The sequence below is a fragment of the Ammodytes marinus genome, assembly GCF_949987685.1.
Source record: "Ammodytes marinus genome assembly, chromosome: 12".
In the NCBI taxonomy this organism is placed as follows: Eukaryota; Metazoa; Chordata; class Actinopteri; order Uranoscopiformes; family Ammodytidae; genus Ammodytes; species Ammodytes marinus.
The window spans coordinates 19,224,290-19,247,532 of NC_137216.1; the positions used below are offsets into that span (position 1 = coordinate 19,224,290).

Below are 23,243 nucleotides of genomic sequence, written 5' to 3' on the forward strand. Positions count from 1 at the left end.
TGAAGGAAGTTAAGGCACTCGTGAATGTGCTGGAAGAGATGGGGAATCTATTCTTAGAACAGAGCCAAGACCTACTAGTCATTGACACAAGGGACATCATGGACCCCCAAGTAGCTGAAACTGTGAGAAGGATTGAGACCCTTGGTGAGGAGCAGTACACCAGGTTTGTGACAGAAAGGCTAGAACAGCGTACAACACTGGTCACACAAACAATTCCGAAGAACAAACTGCCACTGTTCAGTAGGCCACCAGTCAAAATGATGTCAAAACAGAAGGCACAACTTGCAGCTCTAAAAAGTGATTGTGGTCTTTTTTCTCGGCTGTACATCTCAAAAATGTCTTCTCCCATGAAAACCAGGCAGCCCCACCAGCTCTGTCAACTGGAGGAAAACTCAGCATTGGGGTTAAAGCCGATTTACTTTGCTGCCTGGAATCAGACCTGCTTCAAAATAAATGTGTGCTTGTGGCAGATGCAACAATTTTCGATGGTGCAGTTGTGGTTCAAATGTTAAATCCTGGAACATCAAGGACATTTAAAGAATATGGAGAAAGAATATTTGCACCATACATCTCTGCTCATCTGGTAAAAAGCAGTCGCATCGACCTCGTCTGGGATGTATACCTACCTGCCAGCCTGAAAGCCTCAACCAGACAGAAGAGGGGAAAGGGCACAAGGAAAAGGGTGGCTCCTTCTACTGTCATGCCAAAGAACTGGAGGGACTTCCTTCGATGTGATGAGAACAAAAGTGAATTGTTCACATTCCTCACACATGAAGTGATCAACCTTCCTCTAGCAGAAGGCAAGGAACTATATGCGACAGACGGAAGTGGAGTCCTCTGCTCTCCTGCTGAGTCAGACTCTGCCTACTTAGCCCCATGTTCACAAGAGGAGGCCGACACTCGCCTACTTCTGCATGTGGCAGATGCTGTTCAAAAAGGGTGTAAGAAGGTGACCATATGCACAGTAGATACTGACGTTGTGGTACTGGCTGTGGCTTCATTCAGAAAGATAGCTCTTGATGAGCTGTGGGTGGCCTTCGGGGTTGGATCAAGCTTTCGCTACATAGCCGTTCATGAAATTGTCAACACAATGAATCCAACCCAGTGTCTGACTCTTCCAGTATTCCACGCTTTCACCGGATGTGACACTGTATCCGCTTTTGCAGGTAGAGGGAAGAAAACGGCCTGGGAAACATGGAAATATTTCCCCGAGGTGAATGATGCTTTCACCGAATTACTCAGTATGCAAAATGAGGCTAGTCAAAAATCAATGAAACACCTTGAACGATTTGTAGTGCTGATGTACGACCGAACTAGCGAGTGCATGGATGTCAATGATGCTAGGAAAAGGCTCTTCACACAAAAGTCTAGAAATCTAGAGAACATTCCTCCAACACAGGCAGCACTAAAGCAGCACATTAAACGCGCATGCTACCAGGCTAACTGTTGGAACCAGGCATTGGTCCTGAATCCAGAGATGCCAGACCCATCTGACTGGGGCTGGACAAAGGAAACCACTGGATGGCAGCCGCTTTGGACCACCCTTCCTGAAGCATCAAAGTCATGCCATGAATTAATCTGCTGTCGGTGTGAGAAAGGATGCACTGGACGATGCAAGTGTGCCAAAACTGGACTCAAGTGCACTGCACTGTGCTACTGTTCTGGAGACTGTTAGCTGTCCTGTTAGCTGTCCTGCTAAACAGTAGCTTAGTATAAGTAGAAGTGGTGAATCAGCAGAGCTTAATTTAGCTGTTCACTGTTTTGTAAAGTAAATACTTTTATACGTACATCTCTGTTTGCTTCTTAATTTGTGGAAATAACTTATTTTAGGTTGTGTCCTCCAACCCCAAGATTAGGGCATAACAGTAAGATTTTTTTCTTCAATAATTTTTATGAAGTATTAGACCATGGTTGTTCACTTATCATTTCTTAAAAGGGCAAGAAAATGATTTCCCTATTATATATCTCAACCAGTGTAGCAATTTAAATTAAAGGTTCCAAACTGAAAGGCAGATCATCGATAACGTGGGCTGTCCTTGTGACCTTGATAACTCAAACAGTTTTAATGGGAATCATGTCACATTTTCTGTGAAGCTTCATGACATGTACAGGACCAACCACGTTGATTTTGGTAACCCTAAGAGATTTGCTGTAGCGCCACCACCTGGCAAAAGTTTGCATTTACGGACAAAATTGGTTAATTCTTACCTTGACCTTGACCTAAATATGTTTCCTCAAACACTGGTGATCTCAAAAGTGTCACCAAATGATTGGGCATGTCCACTTTAGTTGGAAATGACATCTTATATATTTTATTACATTGTATGGTTCCAAAATTATGAGAGTTTGAACATTATACCCAGCGGAATGTCGGCCATCTTGGATTTGGCGTCTCACGGCCGTCACAGGCAAAATCTGACTTCCCTCCACATCTTAAAATACACCTTATGGCATGTACTAACTATGTTAGAAATGTCATGCTTTTCTCAAAAAGTGCACAATTGTTATTCAAATGTGAGCTTATCCGCTGTACTAGTATGTCTTATTGAGGGTCTGTGATCAGGCAGAAATCCCACCTTTTAGAGGCCTCAGAGAGGTCATTTCATCCAAAACCTCACCTCAAACCGCTGCCTCTAACTGACGGACCGTGAGTCTAACTGACAAAATTATTTTACTGTTAGAACCAGAATAATCTGATGAAGACACAGTGTCAAGATTATGCTTGTAATGTGAAGAATATGAGAACCAGAGCCTTTTAAAAGTGTGGTACAGTCTGCCTTTCTCCAGAAATGTCATGTCTCAGTTATCAAGGCGGCAGTTGGTTGGACACCATTTAGCTTGGAAGCCCAAACCTCCCATTGTGTAGGTCCGATTGCTTCAGTAGTCACATCTATGCGACCGGCAGAATATGTCCTACATTTTGATGTAAAAATGATCCGCGTAGGATTTAATTTGTGGGAGTGAGAGGCAGTTATGTGGAAGGTTTTGGTGTATTTTTACACCAGTTCTACACTGTAACAGTTCGTTCCCCCACTCTGCCTCTGAACATTCCGTCCCATCCGGATCCCATTATAAATTTAGAAAGAGGTTGAAAAAAGCTTAAAACTAAAACTGTGTTTGTTCAAAGACAGTTGAAGATTTTAAAAAGTTGTTAAAGAATTTAATAGCTGTAATTAATGTGAATTGTTTAACGTTTGAATGGAGTCTCTAGCTGAAAAAATGCGGGAGGAGATAGGTTTCAAAGCAGAGGAAGTTTTAGCGGTTTGGAATGCTGCTCCTATCCGCTTCAATGTTAAAATAATTTGTTAAAAAGCTGAATATTTGAAATATTTGAAAAGGTAGAAACATTTTAAAAGAGGTCCACACATGTCCTTAAAGAGCTGAACATTTTGGTATTTGAATGGTTAAAATAGCTGAAGATTTGAAGGAGGTATGAAGGTCCAAAAAACGTACGGAAGAAGTGGAATAAAGATTTGGATAACAATAGTGTGAACTAGAAAATGCATTTCCTGCTGAAAATGCGTGTGAATGCTGAAACAGCTTACGCTAAACTGGATAGCTGAGTATGAAGATTTGAAAAAGGTCTATAAAGGTTTATAAAGTTGTTGAAGTTTATAAAGGTCATAATTGTGTAAAATAAGTTTAAAAGGAGTTGAAAAGTTGAATATATAGAGCTTTGAATAACATTTCTTGCTGAAATTATGAAGAAGTTGAAAGACATGGATAAAAATCTTAAAACTATGAAATAGTAATTGAATAGACTTGGAGCTAAACTACCTTGATGGCTTGAATGTATATGAATCAGCTAAAGGAGTATGAAGATGTGGAAAAGTAAGAAACAGTCTTAAGTATGAACAGTAGTGAATTGTTTAACTCTTATAGGAATGATGTTGAATATTTAAAAATGTCTAGATAAAATTATAATTGAAAGACATGAAAAAAAAATTGTGTGTGAAATAGGCCTTCAAAGAGCAGAGTGTTTACCCCATTTCAACTTTGTCTCTCCGAACTGTCTAATAAAGCGGAAAAAATAAAAAAATAATCAAGAAAAAAAAGTGAAATTGCCCTTTAATGGGCAGAGTGAGTCACCAAGGTGAGTGTATGTCTTATTGAGGGTCTGTGATCAGGCAGAAATCCCACCTTTTAGAGGCCTCAGAGAGGTCATTTCATCCAAAACCTCACCTGAAACCGCTGCCTCTAACTGACGGACCGTGAGTCTAACTGACAAAATAAATTTATTGTTAGAACCAGAAGAATCTGATGAAGACACAGTGTGAAGATTGTGCCTGTAATGTGAAGGATATGAGAAGCAGAGCATTTTAAAGGTGTGGTACAGTCTGCCTTTCTCCAGAAATGTCATGTCTCAGTTATCAAGGCGACAGTTGGTTGGACACCATTTAGCTTGGAAGCCCAAAACCTCCATTGTGTAGGTCCGATTGCTTCAGTAGTCACATCTATGCGACCGGCAGAATATGTCCTACATTTTGATGTAAAAATTATCCACGTAGGATTTAATTTGTGGGAGTGAGAGGCAGTTATGTGGAAGGTTTTGGTGTATTTTTACACCAGTTCTACACTGTAACAGTTGGTTCCCCCACTCTGCCTCTGAACATTCCGTCCCATCCGGATCCCATTATAAATTTAGAAAGAGGTTGAAAAAAGCTTAAAACTAAAACTGTGTTTGTTCAAAGACAGTTGAAGATTTTAAAAAGTTGTCAAAGAATTTAATAGCTGTAATTAATGTGAATTGTTTAACGTTTGAATGGAGTCTCTAGCTGAAAAAATGCGGGAGGAGATAGGTTTCAAAGCAGAGGAAGTTTTAGCGGTTTGGAATGCTGCTCCTATCCACTTCAATGTTAAAATAATTTGTTAAAAAGCTGAATATTTGAAATATTTGAAAAGGTATAAAATTTTTAAAAGAGGTCCACACATGTCCTTAAAGAGCTGAACATTTTGGTATTTGAATGGTTAAAATAGCTGAAGATTTGAAGGAGGTATGAAGGTCCAAAAAACGTACGGAAGAAGAAGTGGAATAAAGATTTGGATAACAATAGTGTGAATGCTGGAAGCTCCAGCATTCACACTAATAAAGATTTGGATAACAATAGTGTGAATGCTGGAAGCTCCAGCATTCACACTAATAAGTGAAGAGGCGGATGTTGAAGATCCTCAGTACAGTTTTCTCTTTTTTACCCCCTTGTTACTCCTAATGGGTCTCCCATAGAAACAGCTGCTTGTTGTTCTATGGTTGTCATGGCACGCTGTTTTTATTTGACCGTTTTTGTCTGATTCAAAATTATTTTTTTGTGTGATTTTTTTTATTTATCCGTGGTTTGTGTGCTTACCTCGGTCCATAATGAGTCAAGGATGTCACTAAATGAAGATTCAAACACTCGACGCCGGGCAAATTAATTGAGATGGATTCAACAGCAAATCCTGGACTTGTGAGCGAACAGAGGTTAGGAAGGAAATGCCACAAATTGTCAGAGACTTAGAAACTAATAAGCAGAGCAACAAATCGAGGTCTATGACTATGCCAGAAAAAAAACTAAATGTCATCCTACAAAATGTGTTATTCCAGCACCTTTAATGGTTGAAAAATATATGTTTAAAGGTGATATGAGGAACTTTAAAAATATTTCTGTAACCAATTTCCAATTTTTCCTCCGGTAATCATAAATGACATGTAACAGCAAACGAGACCACCAATGCAAAGAATGCTATTTTCGTATGGTTGTTCTTAATGCCTTTGTCATGGACATGCTTACCCAGGAACTACAGGTGGTGTTTTTTTTTTAAATATGTTTTGGCATTTTTATGCTTTATTGATAGTGTAGAGACAGAGTTGAAATGGGGCAGAGAGGGGAGTGACATGCAGAGATGCTGGCCGAGGCCCATGGGGGGGACGCCCTACCAACTGAGCTAAGAACACTACCGCTTTTGTCCAAAGGGGGGCAAGAATTAACACAAACTGAAAGTTCCTCAAAGCGCCTTTGAATAATTGTTTTTTTTCTATCTGAATCAATCACACAAAAAAAGTATGCTTCCCATACAGTTTGTTCTATTAATTGTAGGGCGGTTGTATATGGGTACAGTGTAGGCTCCGGGGAGTATATTACCATCCATGCATTTGACGGGAGAGTTGTCACCAGAACCAATATTAGTACACAGACTGACTGGAGCCATGTGGAGGAGTCCAGTCAAGGTACAGTGACCTCACATTTCATCCCTTGACTTTGGTTGGTGAATGTCCAAGATGACTAATAAGTTATTTATTGCATTTGCAGACTTTGAATATCCAAACCAAGAAACACCTCAAAAGGAGGATATAGGGTTGACATATGGACAGGTGAGATAAATAAATACCCAGAAGATGGTTCACAAGGACAAGCTCGATATAAGGCGATTCAGCTTCTAAAAGAACCCCCCCCCCTCCCCCTCCATCTCTCAAGTGCAGTGAGGATGTCCTTGGCAAAGCTTTGCTAGGACACCACCGAACAGAACTTGACAATTTTTTTTGTCATCAAACCGACATTTGAAATGCACTTTGGTGTGCATGAATGACACATGTTGAATAATAGATCCAATTAGCATATATGAGGATCATTCTGTGTGGTTTTCCCAGATATGGTTGACAATTGTCAAAGAATCACTGAATCTGAGTTTCCATGGCCTTGTCTATCCTTGTAGGTAATATCTTGTGAAAGACGATATGACATGTATCCCGGGACATGGTTTTTGATTTATTCATGAAGTTCAAGTTAAAGACCTTCAAAGATTTTAATAAATTATGAAGAGTCTTTGTTTTTTTCCTCTCTCCCTTAGATCGTTCCTAAAAACATGGAGTCTGAGTTGGAGATATCCCTAGATAATGAAGTGGTGGATTTGGTTGGCACGGAAACTCCCCAAACTCCAGCAGCCTGCCAAGAAGAAACTAAAGAGCCTTTAACTAATCTGGACAAGGTATCGGGAGAAAATGCATACTTTTAAACTGCTCCTTTTTATACTTCCATTTGAATATAAATTCCTTTGTGGAATAAAGCAATTTGTCTGCATTTGTATTGTGTCAAAACATGTCGCTGCTCATTTCCAAAAGAAGACAGACTGTAACATACTGTATGTATTTTTTGTATAAACAGGGCTACTTCATTAACTGGAGTATAACTGAAAGAACATATGATTTGGAAGAAAAAGTAGAAACATTTCCACAACAACCATGCTCTCCAGAGGTGTCACTGCCGGAAGTGTTGGAACCCCCTGCGGCCAGTAAGCGTGATGAGGTGAGAGCGCGAGTGTGCGTCTTACACTACTGCTAAATAAGGCGGCAATGTACTTTATGCCTATGCTAAATGCATAGCATACGTATAAACAGCAATATAATATATATAATATAATTCAGACCGATTTTGTCAGAATTTGTGAACTCTTTGTAAAATAAAGTTTTTTCAAGAACCATTTGAAGTTACCAACTGAAAAAGTCAAAGAGAGGAATTCAAACCATGTGAGTTCAGATAGCTATTTCATCAAATGATATGGTATATGTGATTGTTAACATGAGTTATTCAGTAGTGGTTACTAGATAGTAAAGTGAGGCTGTACTTATTTATGAGATGAATAGGCCTAATAATATTATGAATGAATAAAATATTGCGAAAAAGCTCCCTTTGGAATTATCTAACATTTCTACAGTTACAGTCATTGTCTCTCTTTCTTTCTTGTGTTAGCTTCGCTGCTGTAGAAAGAGATGGAAGTTATCAGAGATTGAGCCGAAGGGTGCTGAGGTTATTACTGAAGAGACCGTGACTGATCTAAACCCAGCGATGCAGGAAGATCAAAGGTCAGGATCACTCTTGTCCAGTAATGCCTTCCACCATTACATCACGTTTTCAAATTACATTTTCTATGCCACTGAATCTCTGATGCTACACTCTTTACCACACGCCGCAGGTTGAAAGGTTCGAAATTAGAGAGGAGCTCAGGCCGCCAGAGCCCTAAAGCAGGTTATACAAAAGCCATCTACCACAATTATACACATCTCTCCCTTTGTTCATCCATGCCATTGACACCTTTAACTACATTACAGGATATATCCGACAAGTACCTGCCACCGAACCCTATTCACTCTCAGCTGACGCTTGGTTTGCCAAGGAGGACGTTTCATCGCCTGAAATAGAAATCCTGAATGCTGAAAACACTTTCTCTTTAAAGAGCGAAAACTCTGGACAGAAGGTATTCTCCTATGTTGAATTCCCAATTGTTCTTCCCACAATTGACGTCTACAGCTATGGGTACAGAAGCCCACATTACTTATTAAAGCTGTTTTGGTTCAACAGAGGACGACACCGCTTTTCAAGCACTACAAAAATGGGAAAACATTCAGTGTGATTTTTCCAGATGGAACTGGGCAGGTGTGGTATCCTTTTACGGTCAATCCTGACAATTTGCTGTCATGATGTCATAAAAGTCTTGGATTGTTAACCTTAATCCTATTAAAAGCTATCCATCCGGAAGGGTTGCCATCCTTGTGTGTTCTGAACCATCAGCTGTGTGGTCAAGTGCAATCGTCCTGGAAGACAAGCAGCGGAAGCCTTGCATCCAGGCAGTTTTCACCAGCAGAGGAGTGTGCACCTGTTACCACAACAATGGCCTTATTTGGTATGATCGGTTGCCTAATCGTTTCCTAATAGTGCATTTCATAGAGTGAATATAACTGATATAAAATCTGTTTCATTATCACCCCGCTTCTCTGTAAAATAGCACTTCAAGTTTGGTTTATTTTAATTAATGGTAGAATTGGCAGCAGGCATAGATGACAGCCTGTGTGGGTGAGGCAATAAAAGCCCAGAGGGGCTCATTGTTCACAAGCTGCTTCTCTTTATTAGGGTGAATCTGACTCCGTGGGGAGGCACCTGCTGCAGTGAGACGGGAGATTTGAAGAAACGATGGAGCTGGGGGCAGAGCAATCATGATCACGCTGCGCCCCACCAGCCGCTCTGTCTGACACTGAGCCCTAACCTCAACATCAGCATCCAATCCCAAGAGCACATCTGCATCGCTTTCACCACTGGCGAACACTCCCAGCGGGTTAATGTAGGCACTAAACTGAAGGTACGCTAGTGTGGCTCGTGGGGTAAATATTCATAAGTAGCCAATAGCATATATACAAAGGGATGGGGAGGCTGAAGAGTAGCACCTATTTTGATTTGCATTGATTCCGCGGATGTGACAAAAAACACAACACCGGGGGTAAATAACATAATAGCGGTGTGGCGTCATAACCACCCCCCCCCCTCACACACACCAATGAAACTAACAGGAGAACATAGGCTTATGGTTCGTATGAAATGTAAACATGTTAAAATCTGTATGTTCATGGCTTCATTAGCCATTATTTCCATTTCAAAAGATGGGTTGGACGGGGTTATTTCGTAATATTAAGTAACCTATTCCTAGGCTTGATACGTGTAATACTGAAAGGTAATGTATAGCATTTCTGTAAAGTTGAAAAACTTCAGATTGATTTTGTATGGAGCAAGCAATGTCGAGTCATAAAATACACAACGAAACGCAAGCTATAATAGCCAATGAATAGCCAAAGTTAAGGTTAACCGCAACACCGCTGTGATATGTTGAGTGATAACCGCAAGGAGAAAAAAAATCTATACCGTCACAGCCCTAATTCTGTCTTTACTTTATATTGCCTAACTGTCACAGCTGAATCAAGCCAAAGGTCTGAGGCCGGCAGGGCCGGACATGCTTCAGAGGTATCTGCAGCAGAAGAGTGCAGAGATCAATGTCCTGCTTCAGAACATCCAGTCCCTCATCAACTTTCAAAATACTGTCAGTCCGCGGAAGGTCAAGCCCCAGCAAAGCCTCGACTCACAGACGGAAAGGCGGCGGCTGCCAACCAAGCAGCAACAGTCTGCCAAAAAGACCCCCTCAAGCCGCTGTTGTCCTTGAATGGCACTTCCTCATTTGAATGAATGCAACTCATACCCGCAGTATCCCTAGATACGGCATTCAATGATAGCGATTGACTTGAAATAAAAAAAAACAGCTATAAACTTTTTTATTTTTTTATTCAGAAGTTTCATAAATAGTATAACTGTACATGTCATGTTTTTACATGGGACACACCAAAGCAAATATTACATTGACAGTGTCCTGTTACTTATGTTACTCTGTGAGGACCACTAGGAAAACATACCAAGGAATAATACGGCATTTAGTGCAAAGCTGTCAAGGTCAACCGTCCATAATTTCGCCAGAGTAAAAGTATATGAGTATATTAATCAGTCTAGGTATAAAAGAAAAAGGTATAAAACATAACATTTCATTGTATTTTCTCTTTACATATTTGCAACAGAATAACCAAAATGATCAAAAAGGTCAAAGTGGAAGAATCTTTAAGAAAACATCTGACAATTAAAGACCAGCTGGGTGGATATTTTCTGTTGATCAGAGGGAAAAAACCTGCTATGGTCCTGATGAGGCCACCATATAGTTCTATTGAATGTTACAAAGAATGTTGCATTTTTAAAATAGAGGAATACAATATGTTGCAGCATTATCTCCTATTTCCTTTCCAAAACCATTTAGGGAATATAGGCATCCAAATGCAAGCCCCCGCCCCCCACTCTTACTGGCCATTAACTACCTGGCTGATTAACAACCCTTTAGTGCCTCAATTCGCACACCCCAAGTGTCCTTGTCTGAACATGCCTAATATAATTCACCCTCCACCCTCACATAGTAGGCAAATTCTTCCCATCCACAACAATTCGATGTTGAGAGAGCGATGCAACTTTGATCACAAATCCACCCTTGTCAAAATGGATTTCGACAACCCCTGACCACTACACCACTTTTCAAATTTGAGTCCAACAAAATTATCAATTCAGGTACACAGAATCAAAGCCTCAACTTCCTGGTTTTTATACTGACTTATGCCTGAACCTCAACCGAGTAGTTGCCACTTGAGCTTCTGTCTGAGAATCTTTGGCCATGTGCAGGATTTGGATTTTTTTTCCGCCCTCAGTACCACACTCCAGTTCTAGCATCTTCTCTTGCATCTCGGGCGCAGTTCACTGGTCCTCTCACACCCACTCAGCATCACACAGCTCCCGGCTCAGGGCTGGCAGTTGCAACGTCCAATTGCCATCCAGAGGGCGTACACACCGGCCACATCGCCACGCCAAAACCAAACTCCCGACATTACTTATTCACAGACAGCAGCAAGTTAATCTGAAAAAGAAAGAGCCGTGAAAAAGATGATGAGTTCTTACCGTGACTTAGCCCTGCATTCGTTATCTATCTTTAGCGTTTTTTTTTTCTCAATATAGTGGCTCTCAGCAGTTTTGGGATGTTGCTGTAAGCGGTATTATTAAAAACTATGTCAGGTGCCTAAAGGCTCCGCTAATCCCACAGTACTGTACCTGCTCCATAGATGGACAGGCAATGATTTGAAGGTCTTCTCCGCTGTATTCCTCCTGAAGCAGGGCGTGCAGTCTTTGGAATACCTGCTGGATATTATTCTGTGAGAGAAAAAAAAAAAAAAACATCCCATTACCGAGTGCTGGAAAGAAATTATTACTGCATTTCCATCTGGCCTACGGTCCCCCCTCGCTATCTTGTTTCCATGTCAACCGCAGAATTTTGTTTCTCCCTCATTCAGCTTAACCTGGCACCTTGATGAACAGTACACGGGCAGCACAAAGATTTCTCCATTAGGGTTCAATCGCACTCATCATTTACAGCTAAAAAGGCACACAAAGCCAGGCCAAATTAGAACAAAAATAATTCATTTATGATTGACAGGCCATTTACTACAGTGACTAAGCATGGCTATTGAATAAATGTAAGTCAATGATTTCTAACACTGTGAGAGGTTTGTTCACATGGTAATGTCCACCCACACCACTGCACAAAAAGGAATATTTCCATTTCTATGACGACAAGGAATTAAAAATTCCTCTTCTATCTTTAGGTTTGACTCTTAAGGGAGGGATACGTTAATACCTTCTTATTTATATTATCTAAAATAACATTACTAATCGGACCTTTGAGGACAAGAATGTTCCTGCTTTTGTAAATACTGTATGAAGGATTCTTTGAGTTTGAACAATGACTTGAAAAGAAAATTGATTCATTCGGTACATGCTACAACTTAGCACTTCTGCCACTCACCCGCACGGGCTTGAAAAGGATGAATTCGGTGTCTCTATTGGCTAAGTACAAGGACATGCTCTGTAAAGTGCTTGGCAGCTTGCTCTTCATCACCCGGTAGGTAGCCATCACTATATCGTTGATCTTTGCTGAAAAGAGAAAAGAAAGAGGAAAAAAAATTACTGGAGGGAAAAAAAGGAAAAAGAACTTTGACATGCCCTCTGGTATTTGCTAGACAAAGTTTTGATGAATTGCAGTGTGATGCTAGTGGCGTTGCCGGTGACAAATCTTACCCGGCTGTGCCCAAGGTTGCTGAGACAGACTGTATGTGGGACCCCCCTGGATGGCCATAGTTTTGAGAGCTGCCACCTGAGTGCAGACACAATCAAAACAAAACATTACAATTTGTCCTGGTGTGAGTGTAAGGCCAGGCAAACAACTGAAGTAGACAAAGAGTAGTATTTACTCAAATGATATCAAGAGTGATCTGGATAGAATGTTACAACCAATTACTGGTTAATACAATGAAAGATATAAAAAGGTTGAGTCACCTATTCTGGAGAATGCTCTTGTCAAAATCACTTTTTGTCAAAATCAGTCATTTTTTTCAGCGCACACACAGTACAGACAGGTAGCGGACCGTGAGGAAATATTCACTGATTTAGACAAAAACAGGTTTTGACAACAAGCATTGTCCAGGACACAATGTATTATCAAGACAAATGCATATACTGCACTGTATGCATCACATATCCCAGATGAAAAGAAGCCATCCTATCTTGAGTTGTCAGGTTAGTAGTACTGATACCTTCAGTCATCATTGAATAAGCCAACAAGATTTTTAAAAGGTTAAAAACTGAAGGAATTGAAGGTCCGGATGAGCCGTGGTTGCCTGAGGCTAAGTGGGAATCGGCTCCCAACAGTTACCTTGGTGAGAAACTCCTCAAGGTTCCCCACAAAGATCTGAGTCTGCTGCTGGATGAACTGCTCGCAGCTGAACTTCAGGTGGCGGTCCACATCCTTCTTAGAGTCGATGTAGTGCTCCTTTATCTCGGGGGTTCCCTTGGGGGCAACAGAGACAAAGGGGGTTTTAGCGTTATCAAGTGGCGTGTCCCTAGGGCAGTGTGCCATCTAAGCACATCAAAGTGTTACTGCATGTTGAATAAAAAAGGTATAAAAACTACCTCCAACAGGAATTCAAGTATGGCGTTGTGGCTGTTGGGTCGGAATAAATTGGGAAAGGCCTTTGGGTTCATCATTTTGAAGGCGGCATCTTTAACACAAAGCAAGAGATTAAATCAGAGGCTGGTGTAGTCTTAGAGAACTAGAGTGCCCTCTAGTGCTAGACATTTAACATGACCTTGGAGCACTTAGGAGGATAATAGGAGGAGGAGCGTATCTGCCCTGTGAGCCATCGGTTAATGTACATTATGGTTTTGGATTACACTGTAATTTCCACATTAATTGTTGCCACTGGTGCATGTGATAGGCACAAGTTGCTTAATGAGCATGAGAATGTAATGACTGGCTTTATGGAGCCGAACGCCAATGTTCCCCCTCCTTCACCTTTTAATTATCTTACCTCGCGTTTTCTTCAGGTCCAGTGAGATCTCCTTGATGGCGAAATCGGTGTGAAATGGGGCAATCTGTTCGCGCATTATCAGCAGGTGCTTGATCAGGAAAAGTTGTCCATCTATTTGTGTCTACAGAAAAAGTGATAGCGCACTGTTAAATCCACACTGCGGGCCTGCCAACACCAAAGGGCATCTGCTGACTATCCCAGCTACAGAGAACATAAGAAGTGCAGGCCCAGCGACGATAAGGGAGTGTGTCTAATTAATAACTGCTAATTAACCATAGCTGGAAAGGAGGACATATTTCTGTGACACAAAAATAGGAAACTGAAACCATTTAATTCTCAGCTAGCCATTACAACACTGGGTTGTGGGGGGAACACACATGATCCTGTGGGATTGATGCTGCTACTTTAATTTGAAGTGTTGTGTTGAAAAAAAGGCCAAATAGCAAATATAGACAGCAAATGCAGAGGTGAGAGAAGAAGCCCATAAATAAAGGATGGTCTGCTCAAACCTCTGTAAAGCATAATAAATCACCCATTAAAATAAACTGTGGATGACAACCGAGCTGCTTTAGCCGAGAATCCTGTTGCCAGAAGGAATTTGAATAATAGAGCACATTTTACAATAAATAAAGCATTGAACAATAAATATCTAAAAATAGTTCAGTAAAGCATACTCTGCTCTAATGACGTGTGCCAACCTTGTTTTTAAGGATGATATCCGAGGCTTTGAGCAGGGACCCGATGCAGGCAGATAAGGCTTCTTGAGATAAACCTTGGAAGACTGCTCTCTGGAAAAACCACACAGTAAGAAAAGAAAGGAATAAGAAATGCAAAAGTGGAAAAAACGTATACAAGATATTCTCCAGGATTTGAGAATAGGAGGCTAGACATCTATACATACTAAATGGTAAATGGTAAATGGACTTGACTTATATAGCGCTTTCTAGCCGATTTTCTCAGCCCCAAAGCGCTTTACATATCTTACCACATTCACCCATTCATACACACACTCATACACCGATGGTGGACTCACATCTATACATCTGTAGAGCTTGGACAGGCAAACGAGCGTTCGTCTGACAGTGGGGTACCACATGCCGTGCAGATCAGCAGGAGAAATGGATGTCTGTAGGCTTGATGCTTCTACATTCCCTGTATTTGTTGTACAAAAAAGGATGAAGAGGCATCAGGCAAATGACATAAACACATCAAGTTGTTAAAAAAAAAGATAAAAAGTAAAAAAACTGTTTAAATGTGGAAACACGGACCAGCGTTGCTGTTTCTTCTAGCACTGGGATCCTCAAGCTGAACATCGGAAAAGGAAGATTCTTGTGATATCTGCTTCATGTGCTCTTCCTTTAAGCTCTGAGCGATTCTCTGTTGATGGCAAAAGGGGAAAAAAGCAAGAGTATGTAGATTTAACGCTTTTTTTTTTTCTTCATCATTTGCTTTAAAAATACATGGTTTTTACAGGCAAACAGAAAATATAATTTTCAACTTGCAAAACGAGTCGTAAGGCAGACAGAAAGTTGAGGAAACATCTAAAGGAGAGCATCAAGGAGACTTCATAGTAAGAACATTTTTTAGTTGCAACACATTTGAGAGCTGTTACACAAAAGTTAGTATATGAGACTCAAAGGAATATTTAACAACGTGCAGAGACTCTCGAGGCCAAGGACCTTCAGAGGCCTTACATTTGGCATAATTCAACTTGAAACATTACAACCTGTAGATAGAAAGTCTTTCATGTGAGAGTCACTTTTATTTCCACAGGAAGTCTACAGATCTTTAAAGACTTAACATGAGGTAAAATTCAACACTGAAGACAGACAAAACCATACATTAAGAAAGACGGGAGAATGTGCCTGCACTATCAGGGAGATCTGATATTTAGAAAAATAGTGAACTAACCACTAATTTACGAGCATTCCAAAAGAACCAACAGGGCTTTCTTTACAAGCAATTACAGTTAAACGATTTAAGACTGATCAGACTATTTCAGATATAAGCCTTTTGGAAACAATTGTCTCTGCTCTGGGAACTTTGACGAGCCCCCTTTTTTCCACATTTTATAGTCCCAAACTATTAATTAACCAATGATAATATAATTTTTGCAGTAATTAAATCCACGTTGTGTAACAGTGGTTGAGTAAAAGCTAAAAATGTCGGCAATTAGTGGAAGTTTTGTTTCGGAAGATGTCAGATATGGTTGAAAACTATACCAAGAGCTTCCTTTTACCTCCATCATCTCCAGTTTGTCGGGATAGGCCAGATCCCCTGGAGCTGGGTTGTAGCCTGTGATGTCTGTCTGGATGTAAATGTGAGTCCTGTAGACCAGCCTCTCCTGGACATCCTCCAGCATCTGCTTCACCATTCCATCAAAGGCCCCCAGCTGAACCGCTACACACAAGCCGGCTCGGTTTACAGTTGGACAGATATCAAAATCATTCACAACAACAAGGCTCTCTAGCCCAAACCTTTTGTTATGAATAGTTACAGATACAGATACACATACACCGCTTTCTGCAATACTGACCCTGGAGATTGTGTTTTTCACAAAATTCACATTCTTGGTTTTTGTCTGTGTTTTACATAGTGATCCCAGGGAAATGTTTAATTAATAATTATATTAGAAAGATTATTTAACTGCCAAAAGTCGAAGGGGGGTCCAATCTTTTTTTTCTTAAAGTATTATATTAATCCCCAAACTCAAGCACAGCTGTATTTTAGTAATCTAATATTTAGCACCGGTTATGACGATGCGACAAGCTTTGAGGAGAAGGGAAGGTCCAACCTACCATTGTTATGAACGTGGTCCTCCAGCATCTCATTCTTGAGGATACTGCAGAGCTCAGACAGGGTTTCCAGATGCATGATGTGGATGATGAGCGGTCGTAGGACATCATACAGGGACAGACACAATTTCTCAAGCAGCTCGCTGTCAGGGATTAAAGACCATTTAATTGCTTTGTGCAACTGAGAGACGTCTCAAATGACACTTTCTGGTTATTTCAAGCTTCAGGTTTTCCTTCAAGTTAAAGAATAAAGTAATGAATACAAATAATTATGCCAACTTCCTAAAAAAAAAAAATTCTCTTCATTATTCAACTTCAACCACTGCTGTGTAAACAGTTTTTTTCAAACACTTATCGTGCACTTGAAAGTGTCACGCCTTAGACAAACACATAGTGCTCGATGAGAAGCTGGCTTTCTATTTGTTCAGGGATCAAGTTTTCAGAGCGCCGGGCACAACTCACTCTAGTTTAGGTGTAGGTTTGGAGAAGAACTCATTGTACAGTTGGTGTTCGTCCTGGCACACGTGAACCATGAAGGCACAGCCGCTGCGAACCTGGGCAAAAACACACAATGATTCAAGCAAGCAAACCCATTGGCACAGACACAAGATGCATAACCTTTCAGATTTCATGAAAAGAAAAAAAAGTCTTGGACAGGTAGAGCGGCTGTTATGACGTTTGTAGCATGACATTCTGACCTTTACAGGATACCACATCAAGCCAATTAGTGAAGCGTCAAAGTACAGAGGTATGTCCAGATGCCAACACTGTACCGGTTATTTCTGATGTATCAAATCAAAATGAAAAATACTCCTGAATATATTATGGTGCCAAGCCTCAGTTCATTTCATGCCAGGAACATGGCACAATATTCACGGCTTTATTGATGAGAAATGACAAGAATATACAAAAAAAAAACACACAGGAATAAGCTTTGGATGTCTGCTGTGGATACAATGTGGGGTTATGCTCATTTATCATGTGCACAGCCTCTTGTCTCTCTACCAGGAAATATCTCCCAAAGGGACCAATGGACCATACTGCACATTATCTGCAAGCTCAAATGTCACCTCACTATATCTAAAAGGGCAAGTTGCGCTTTGAACATGTGGTGCCTTACCAGAGCGCAGTGGTCTTTGCTGTTTTGGTTGGTCAGGTCAGTAATGGTGGATGTAATGCTGGGGCTGAGGAGCTGCTCCCTCTGGTCCAGGTAGCACTGGTGGATTTCGTCTAGGAGCTGGTGGTACCTGCTCACATATAAGGGCGGGATGAGTTCATTTTGCACAATAACTGTATACAAGATATGACAGGAATGCTAAGGCTGCAACTTCATTCTGGAAAAATGGGCTCAAGACGACTTACTCTGGAATCTTCTCCGCTCGCTGTTCTATCTGCTCAATCAGTGACTGTAAAAAAAATTAAGAAATTTTAAAAAAGTAAATGAAAATGTCATTTTGTTACAGAAATGTAATCCATGTGGGTAAAAAAATAAATAAATTATACTCACTCTAACTTTAGGCGCAGCTGCTCTGAACTTAACATAGTAAAGTGTAAAGGCATTGTCTGCGTTAATCAAGCCCATTGGATCCTGGCGAGACAAAACATTTTTTATTGATATTTGACTGGAAAGATACTGTATCAATTCCTCTATACACCATTGTTGTCTCTTCAAGGAGTAGGACGTGTGACACTTCGCTTACCCTTTTTGTTAACTGGCTTGTGAGATTCTGCATAGTGTTTACGATGTGGATCTTCATGTAGTGCATAGCTTTAGAAAGGCATTGTTTAAACTTGACCAAATAAACGGTGTAGTCCTTGAAATTAGGCTGCAAACAATAAGAGACAAGTGAGAGTTAGGCAACTGTTATTTTGATCGAATACACATATAGTGCAACCAAGGTATAGATAGATTATTCTACAAGGGTAACAACGTTTTTTAGTTATAACAAGTCAACTGTATGTTGTCAAGGTCAGTCACACACTAAACTCTATTCATAAAATGTATTCATTCAAACACATTTAGTGCTTAAAACCATGAACTTGTGTCTCATTATTCCAATGCCTGTTATACAATATACTGCACTGACATAACAGTTTTTTTTAAGAAGGCATAAGCTACTTACATGTGAGGAAACATATTCAATGCAGTCATCCAATTTGGACAGCATTGGTATAAAGCCTTCACTATTTACAGACAAGGTTGGTGAGTTCAGTTTCTGCGAAGACAGAGAGAAAGCCCGGCTCAAAGTACTTCCAAACATGTATCCAACAACGATGATCTTCCCGTTTTTGTAAGGAAATCCTTTTTAGTTGTTTTTTCAGAAAAGTATTATTAACTAAAATTCTTATTTGATATTCGAAAGGTTAAGTCAAAACATATTCTTTTTTAGAAATAATTATGTAGGAAATAATAATACGACTAGACTACTTCTATCTAATTAGCAATTAACATTTACAATGCATACATTCAATACAACATGTTTTAGGATGTATACAACAAGAAGAATAAAAGAAAAAAAAAACAGCCCACCGTGTTTATGTTTTCTAGCTCGTTAAAATATGACAGTTTCTGCTGTATGCTCTCAGCCAGGTCAACAAGTTGCGACTGCAAAGAGAGAACAAAACAAAGCACAGTTGACACAATACTACGGCATGACAGTTTCATTTCAGTTCCGTTCAAGTTCTCCTCAAACGGTCCAATCTACATATATTTGGAAACAAGAGCAGCGATTTGCACGAAACAGAGGGAATAATAAAAAACTGCAGCGTCAACAAGATATTAAATATGCCACAGAGAGAATGTGCAGCAGACTGATTTTTTTTTTAGGACCTGTATAACGCCTGCTGGCAAATTTTGCATTTAGCCAAACTTTTATGGGTGTCATGCTGAACTAGATAGTGTGCAGTATTTCCAGTCATCTCCGGTGTCTCCTTCGGGTGTTAACCTAGTTGGTTTTAAACTATTTCCTCATTCAGGGACACTCCAGAGTTCAGAGCAGCTCCAAAGGACTACATAACTTTTACAGCTAATCAGGCTTTTTCTGTGTTGGAAAGTGATAATCATTTTCGCCATTACTTGATACTCGGCCTGTCCTTGACTACAGCAGCAATACATTCAGTACATTGACTCAAACGCTTGGGTTAAAAGATAAATAGAAAAGTGTGCAGCCTACCTGCTCTTTTAGGAGCTGTTCACAGGCCTCGTGTAAGGTGCCAGTCTTATTGGACACAAACAGATATTGTTTCTGAAGGGAGTCTAAGTGCTCCAGAGCGGCACTGACATCTTTCAGAATAGCGTCGCATTGCTCCTGGTAGCAGTTTAGATCATCTCTGGTTTTCCTGAAGAGGAAAGCAGACGTAGTGTTTACTGAGGTGATGTAATCGTTAGCATAGCAATGTGACAAATAACACTGAGCAGAAAAATGTGATACGCTGTGCTGTATGGGTTGGCATTTTCAAGTATGTGGCACTTCTGACCAGACATCAGAAAGGGACGTTGCAGCAGATGTGTTACGCAAGCCGTCAGAGGCATAACGCCAGCTGCCACTACTAGGAGTGCGTTGCAAATTGCATGGAGAATTACAGTAGCTGTGTATCTGAATCTAATGGCAGTGGGGGCGGGACCTGATAAGCCTTTGGCTTCTCCTGCCACCCTTCGGACGATAACACAAAGTAATATGTATGAATATGCAAAGAGAAAATTGTGTATTGTGTGTAATTGTCCGGAATAATAATAATAAAAAAAATTAAAAAATGCATACAATTTGGTCATAACATTGCACCATAAACTTGACTCCCTTTCTTGTATATCACTGTTATTGCTGGTTGTTCTCTCTAACCCCCATGGCACAGGAGTGTGGGTCAAAATGACCAAAAGAAAAAGTAATGCTGTTATGCATACTGTGAACGAATTTAGAGGGTATCTGTGGATTTTGGATTCTGGACATCAAAATATTTTTCTGGCATGTAAAACGCATGGAAGTATGGGTACTGATACTGAACGCAGGGGTTTAGCCCGTTGTGCAGCAGATTTTTGGCCCTGCTCCGTGGAACACACAGCCAGACCTACGGTCTGTCACATCCATGGCCTCTTTTAAAGGCAAACTTGAAACATAAATACTGGCTTATATGTTACCCTATGTCTCTGTGCATGTGTGTGTCTGTGGTTTATGCCTAGCTGGAATGATTATAAGACCAAATTTATTTCAATTGAATGCATTCAAAATTGCAGAACAAATTCATCAAAGACATTCAGATGTCTGAAGCAAGGCTCCTTTAAAATTAGAGTGGTTGTGGGTTTTTACAGTCTGAGGGGTGTGTGGGGGGTGATTGAACAAGCAATTTAAATTACCTACTGCTTTACACTGCTTTGCCTTGGTTGTAATTTGTCCTGCCTGCCCTCCTCTCAACATGCAAATGAGTCAGTATGTATGACAACAACACAGTGTAGGGAGAATCATTTACATTTACACACCTGTACTTTGCGCTCTCCTCCTGGTCCATGTTTGCCTGCAACTTGGCAAACCAGGCAAAAAACTGCAACACAAATTGGCACCGTTTGTTAAATCCATTGCATTGTATGACGTATGTTGAAGGTTGCACTATGAATGACTGACTGGCTGCAGCACAGACTGGTCTACCTGTTGTGCAGTTTCTATCCTGTCGTTCTCCATGTCGAGCGCCTGGAAACCCTTGAGCAGGATATCCTCCGTTGAAGCGGGCACGGTCGCTGAGAAAGAGGACTGCAAGGAGCGCGACGAAAGGTTGCACAAGTCCTCAATGGGCAACTGCAAAAACACACAAAACAGAAGGCTCTCTTGTTGTACCTAAACAAACCCAACATGCCTCGGTATAAGAAGCTAGCTGGACGGCTTGAGTCCCGCTGCTTAGCCTACACGCTAGCATTCAGTGGTGTATTAACTTTAATATCATGTTTACACAGCCGACAGGTGAACTAAGCTCATACAGAGTTAGTTTACGTCACTGGCGTTTAGAGAAAGTAACTTAGCTTCCCTGTGTGCTAGCTGGCTAACCAGGATTCACAACTCACCTCTGATGGGACGGGGAGTGTTTCGGCAGCGGCTCGGATATCCAGCACCGAGTCGGTTTGTTTCTCCGTGAGAGGAGCCATGGCGTCGGTGCGGCGGTCCCATAACGACAGTTTCTCCCAGGTATCTTTATCCGTGAGGTCTAGGAGTGACAGGTCTGTGAACGCCATTGTCACTCTGCGCAGGCAACAACGTCAGCAACAGCGGTAGGTACTTCCTGTTCCGGGAGCGTGGGCGTGGCTTAGTGAAGTTGACGTACAGCTCCAGCTACAGAGCTGAATTTGAGCCTTTGAACCGAAACATGGTCAATTTAGACAAGTGCGTTTTATACTTTTCATAGTGATGCTGGCCTGCCTAGAAACATGCAAGCAACATGAACTGATTTTTGTGTGTGTTTTTATTTTTATAATTTCCACTTTATTGGATAGTTTTGCTATTTTTTGTTTCTTTGTTTTCTTTTATGATGTACATCTGGATGTAAATAAAACTCAGGCTGACTTAACGGTTAGCCCTGCAAAAATTGCTGTGTATTTTTGTAGCATTTAATTGCCCACAATAACCTGGACAGAGCACTTAACTATGATGCAACTATGCAATTATTGTCATGTTCCCCTCCACAAACATATACTTTTGTAGACTTACTTTTTTTAAATTAATTTCTATATTTTTGTTATGTTTCATGTTGGATTTATTTTGTTGTTTTGTCTGTTTGTTTGTTTGTTTGTTTGTTTGTGTGTTTGTGTATATTTTTTCTTCATTCTCTTTTAATTAATGTCTTCTGTGCCGATCAAACCAGTCACTTCATAATTATGATAACTGTCCATGCATAAATGAATGTCAAGTTTTAAATGACAATAAATACGTTTAAAAAAAGAAAGAGAAAAGTGCTGGAACAAAACTGTTATTACGTTTTATAACGTTTATGTTTAGATCATACCTTCATATAGTAACTATGTTGATAAGTCACTCACTTTAATCTAGCCTTTTAATATATTCTTTACCAATTGCTATTTATCCTGTATTTTCTTTGAACCACCAGACCAACAGACCAATGTGATGAATGAAATTTTACTGGGTGGGATTAATATGGCCTTTTGATTTAGCACAGTCATCCATCACAGATTTACAAATCCAGCAGGTGGAGCCCCGGGGCACATGCTTCAAATTGAGATTTTCAAGTCCCTTTTTATTGTGTCTGCAATTAGGTGTCTTTGCTCTAAGAACACTCTGAGACAAAGGCAATTGATCACATTAGTGATAGTGTTGACTCACATAGATAATTTTTCTTATCCATCAGCATACAGAGCTTCAACTTTATTGTTTGCCAACTCTCCTTAGTTTGTATTTGTTTAAGCATGTTGAAGAGAAAGCACATCTAAGTTAAGTTTGTTTTCTTTGCCACAATGTTTTTTTTATTTTAGCACATAATGGACAGAAGAAACTGGGAAATATTGAAACCCATCACAATCAAATGTTAATTTTATTGAAAATATATATTTAATTTTACATATTTTCTTCAACATCCTCTGTGTGTGATATAAAACAGTAATGTTATTTTCTTTTGCACCATGCATCTATTATTATTATGAAGTAAAAAAAAATAATAATTAAAAAACAAGAAATGTGTTGCCATTTATAATTATTAAAACAAAT

The 23,243-nt window shown here is 40.2% G+C and overlaps 1 protein-coding gene across 1 annotated transcript; it reads right to left on the reverse strand.

Annotated features, from left to right (window-relative positions):
- Positions 1 to 10,080: 10,080 nt before the first annotated feature.
- Positions 10,081 to 21,785, reverse strand: cog3 (component of oligomeric golgi complex 3). Its single transcript, XM_080037760.1, has 23 exons — positions 21,593 to 21,785; positions 21,183 to 21,329; positions 21,017 to 21,078; positions 19,716 to 19,881; positions 19,073 to 19,147; positions 18,666 to 18,758; positions 18,243 to 18,368; positions 18,050 to 18,130; positions 17,905 to 17,948; positions 17,663 to 17,789; positions 17,005 to 17,096; positions 16,546 to 16,685; positions 15,987 to 16,147; positions 15,016 to 15,124; positions 14,781 to 14,899; positions 14,446 to 14,535; positions 13,748 to 13,868; positions 13,350 to 13,438; positions 13,093 to 13,227; positions 12,459 to 12,534; positions 12,187 to 12,314; positions 11,436 to 11,534; positions 10,081 to 11,244 (listed from the first exon to the last, which is right to left on the reverse strand). Exons 1-23 carry the CDS (start codon positions 21,758 to 21,760, stop codon positions 11,215 to 11,217), a joined length of 2,478 nt encoding a protein of 825 aa, XP_079893886.1. The 5' UTR covers positions 21,761 to 21,785; the 3' UTR covers positions 10,081 to 11,214.
- Between the last annotated feature and the right edge of the window lie 1,458 nt (positions 21,786 to 23,243).

What these genes read in the sequence shown, in the direction of transcription:
- cog3 (XM_080037760.1), bottom strand. Translation starts at nt 21,760, where the DNA reads ATGGCGTTCACAGACCTGTCACTCCTAGACCTCACGGATAAAGATACC. An exon ending in AACAGCTCCTAAAAGAGCAG is followed by an intron (nt 19,148 to 19,715) that starts GTAGGCTGCACA and finishes CTCTCTTTGCAG; the next exon opens with TCGCAACTTGTTGACCTGGC. An exon ending in AAACCTACACCTAAACTAGA is followed by an intron (nt 16,686 to 17,004) that starts GTGAGTTGTGCC and finishes AATCCCTGACAG; the next exon opens with CGAGCTGCTTGAGAAATTGT.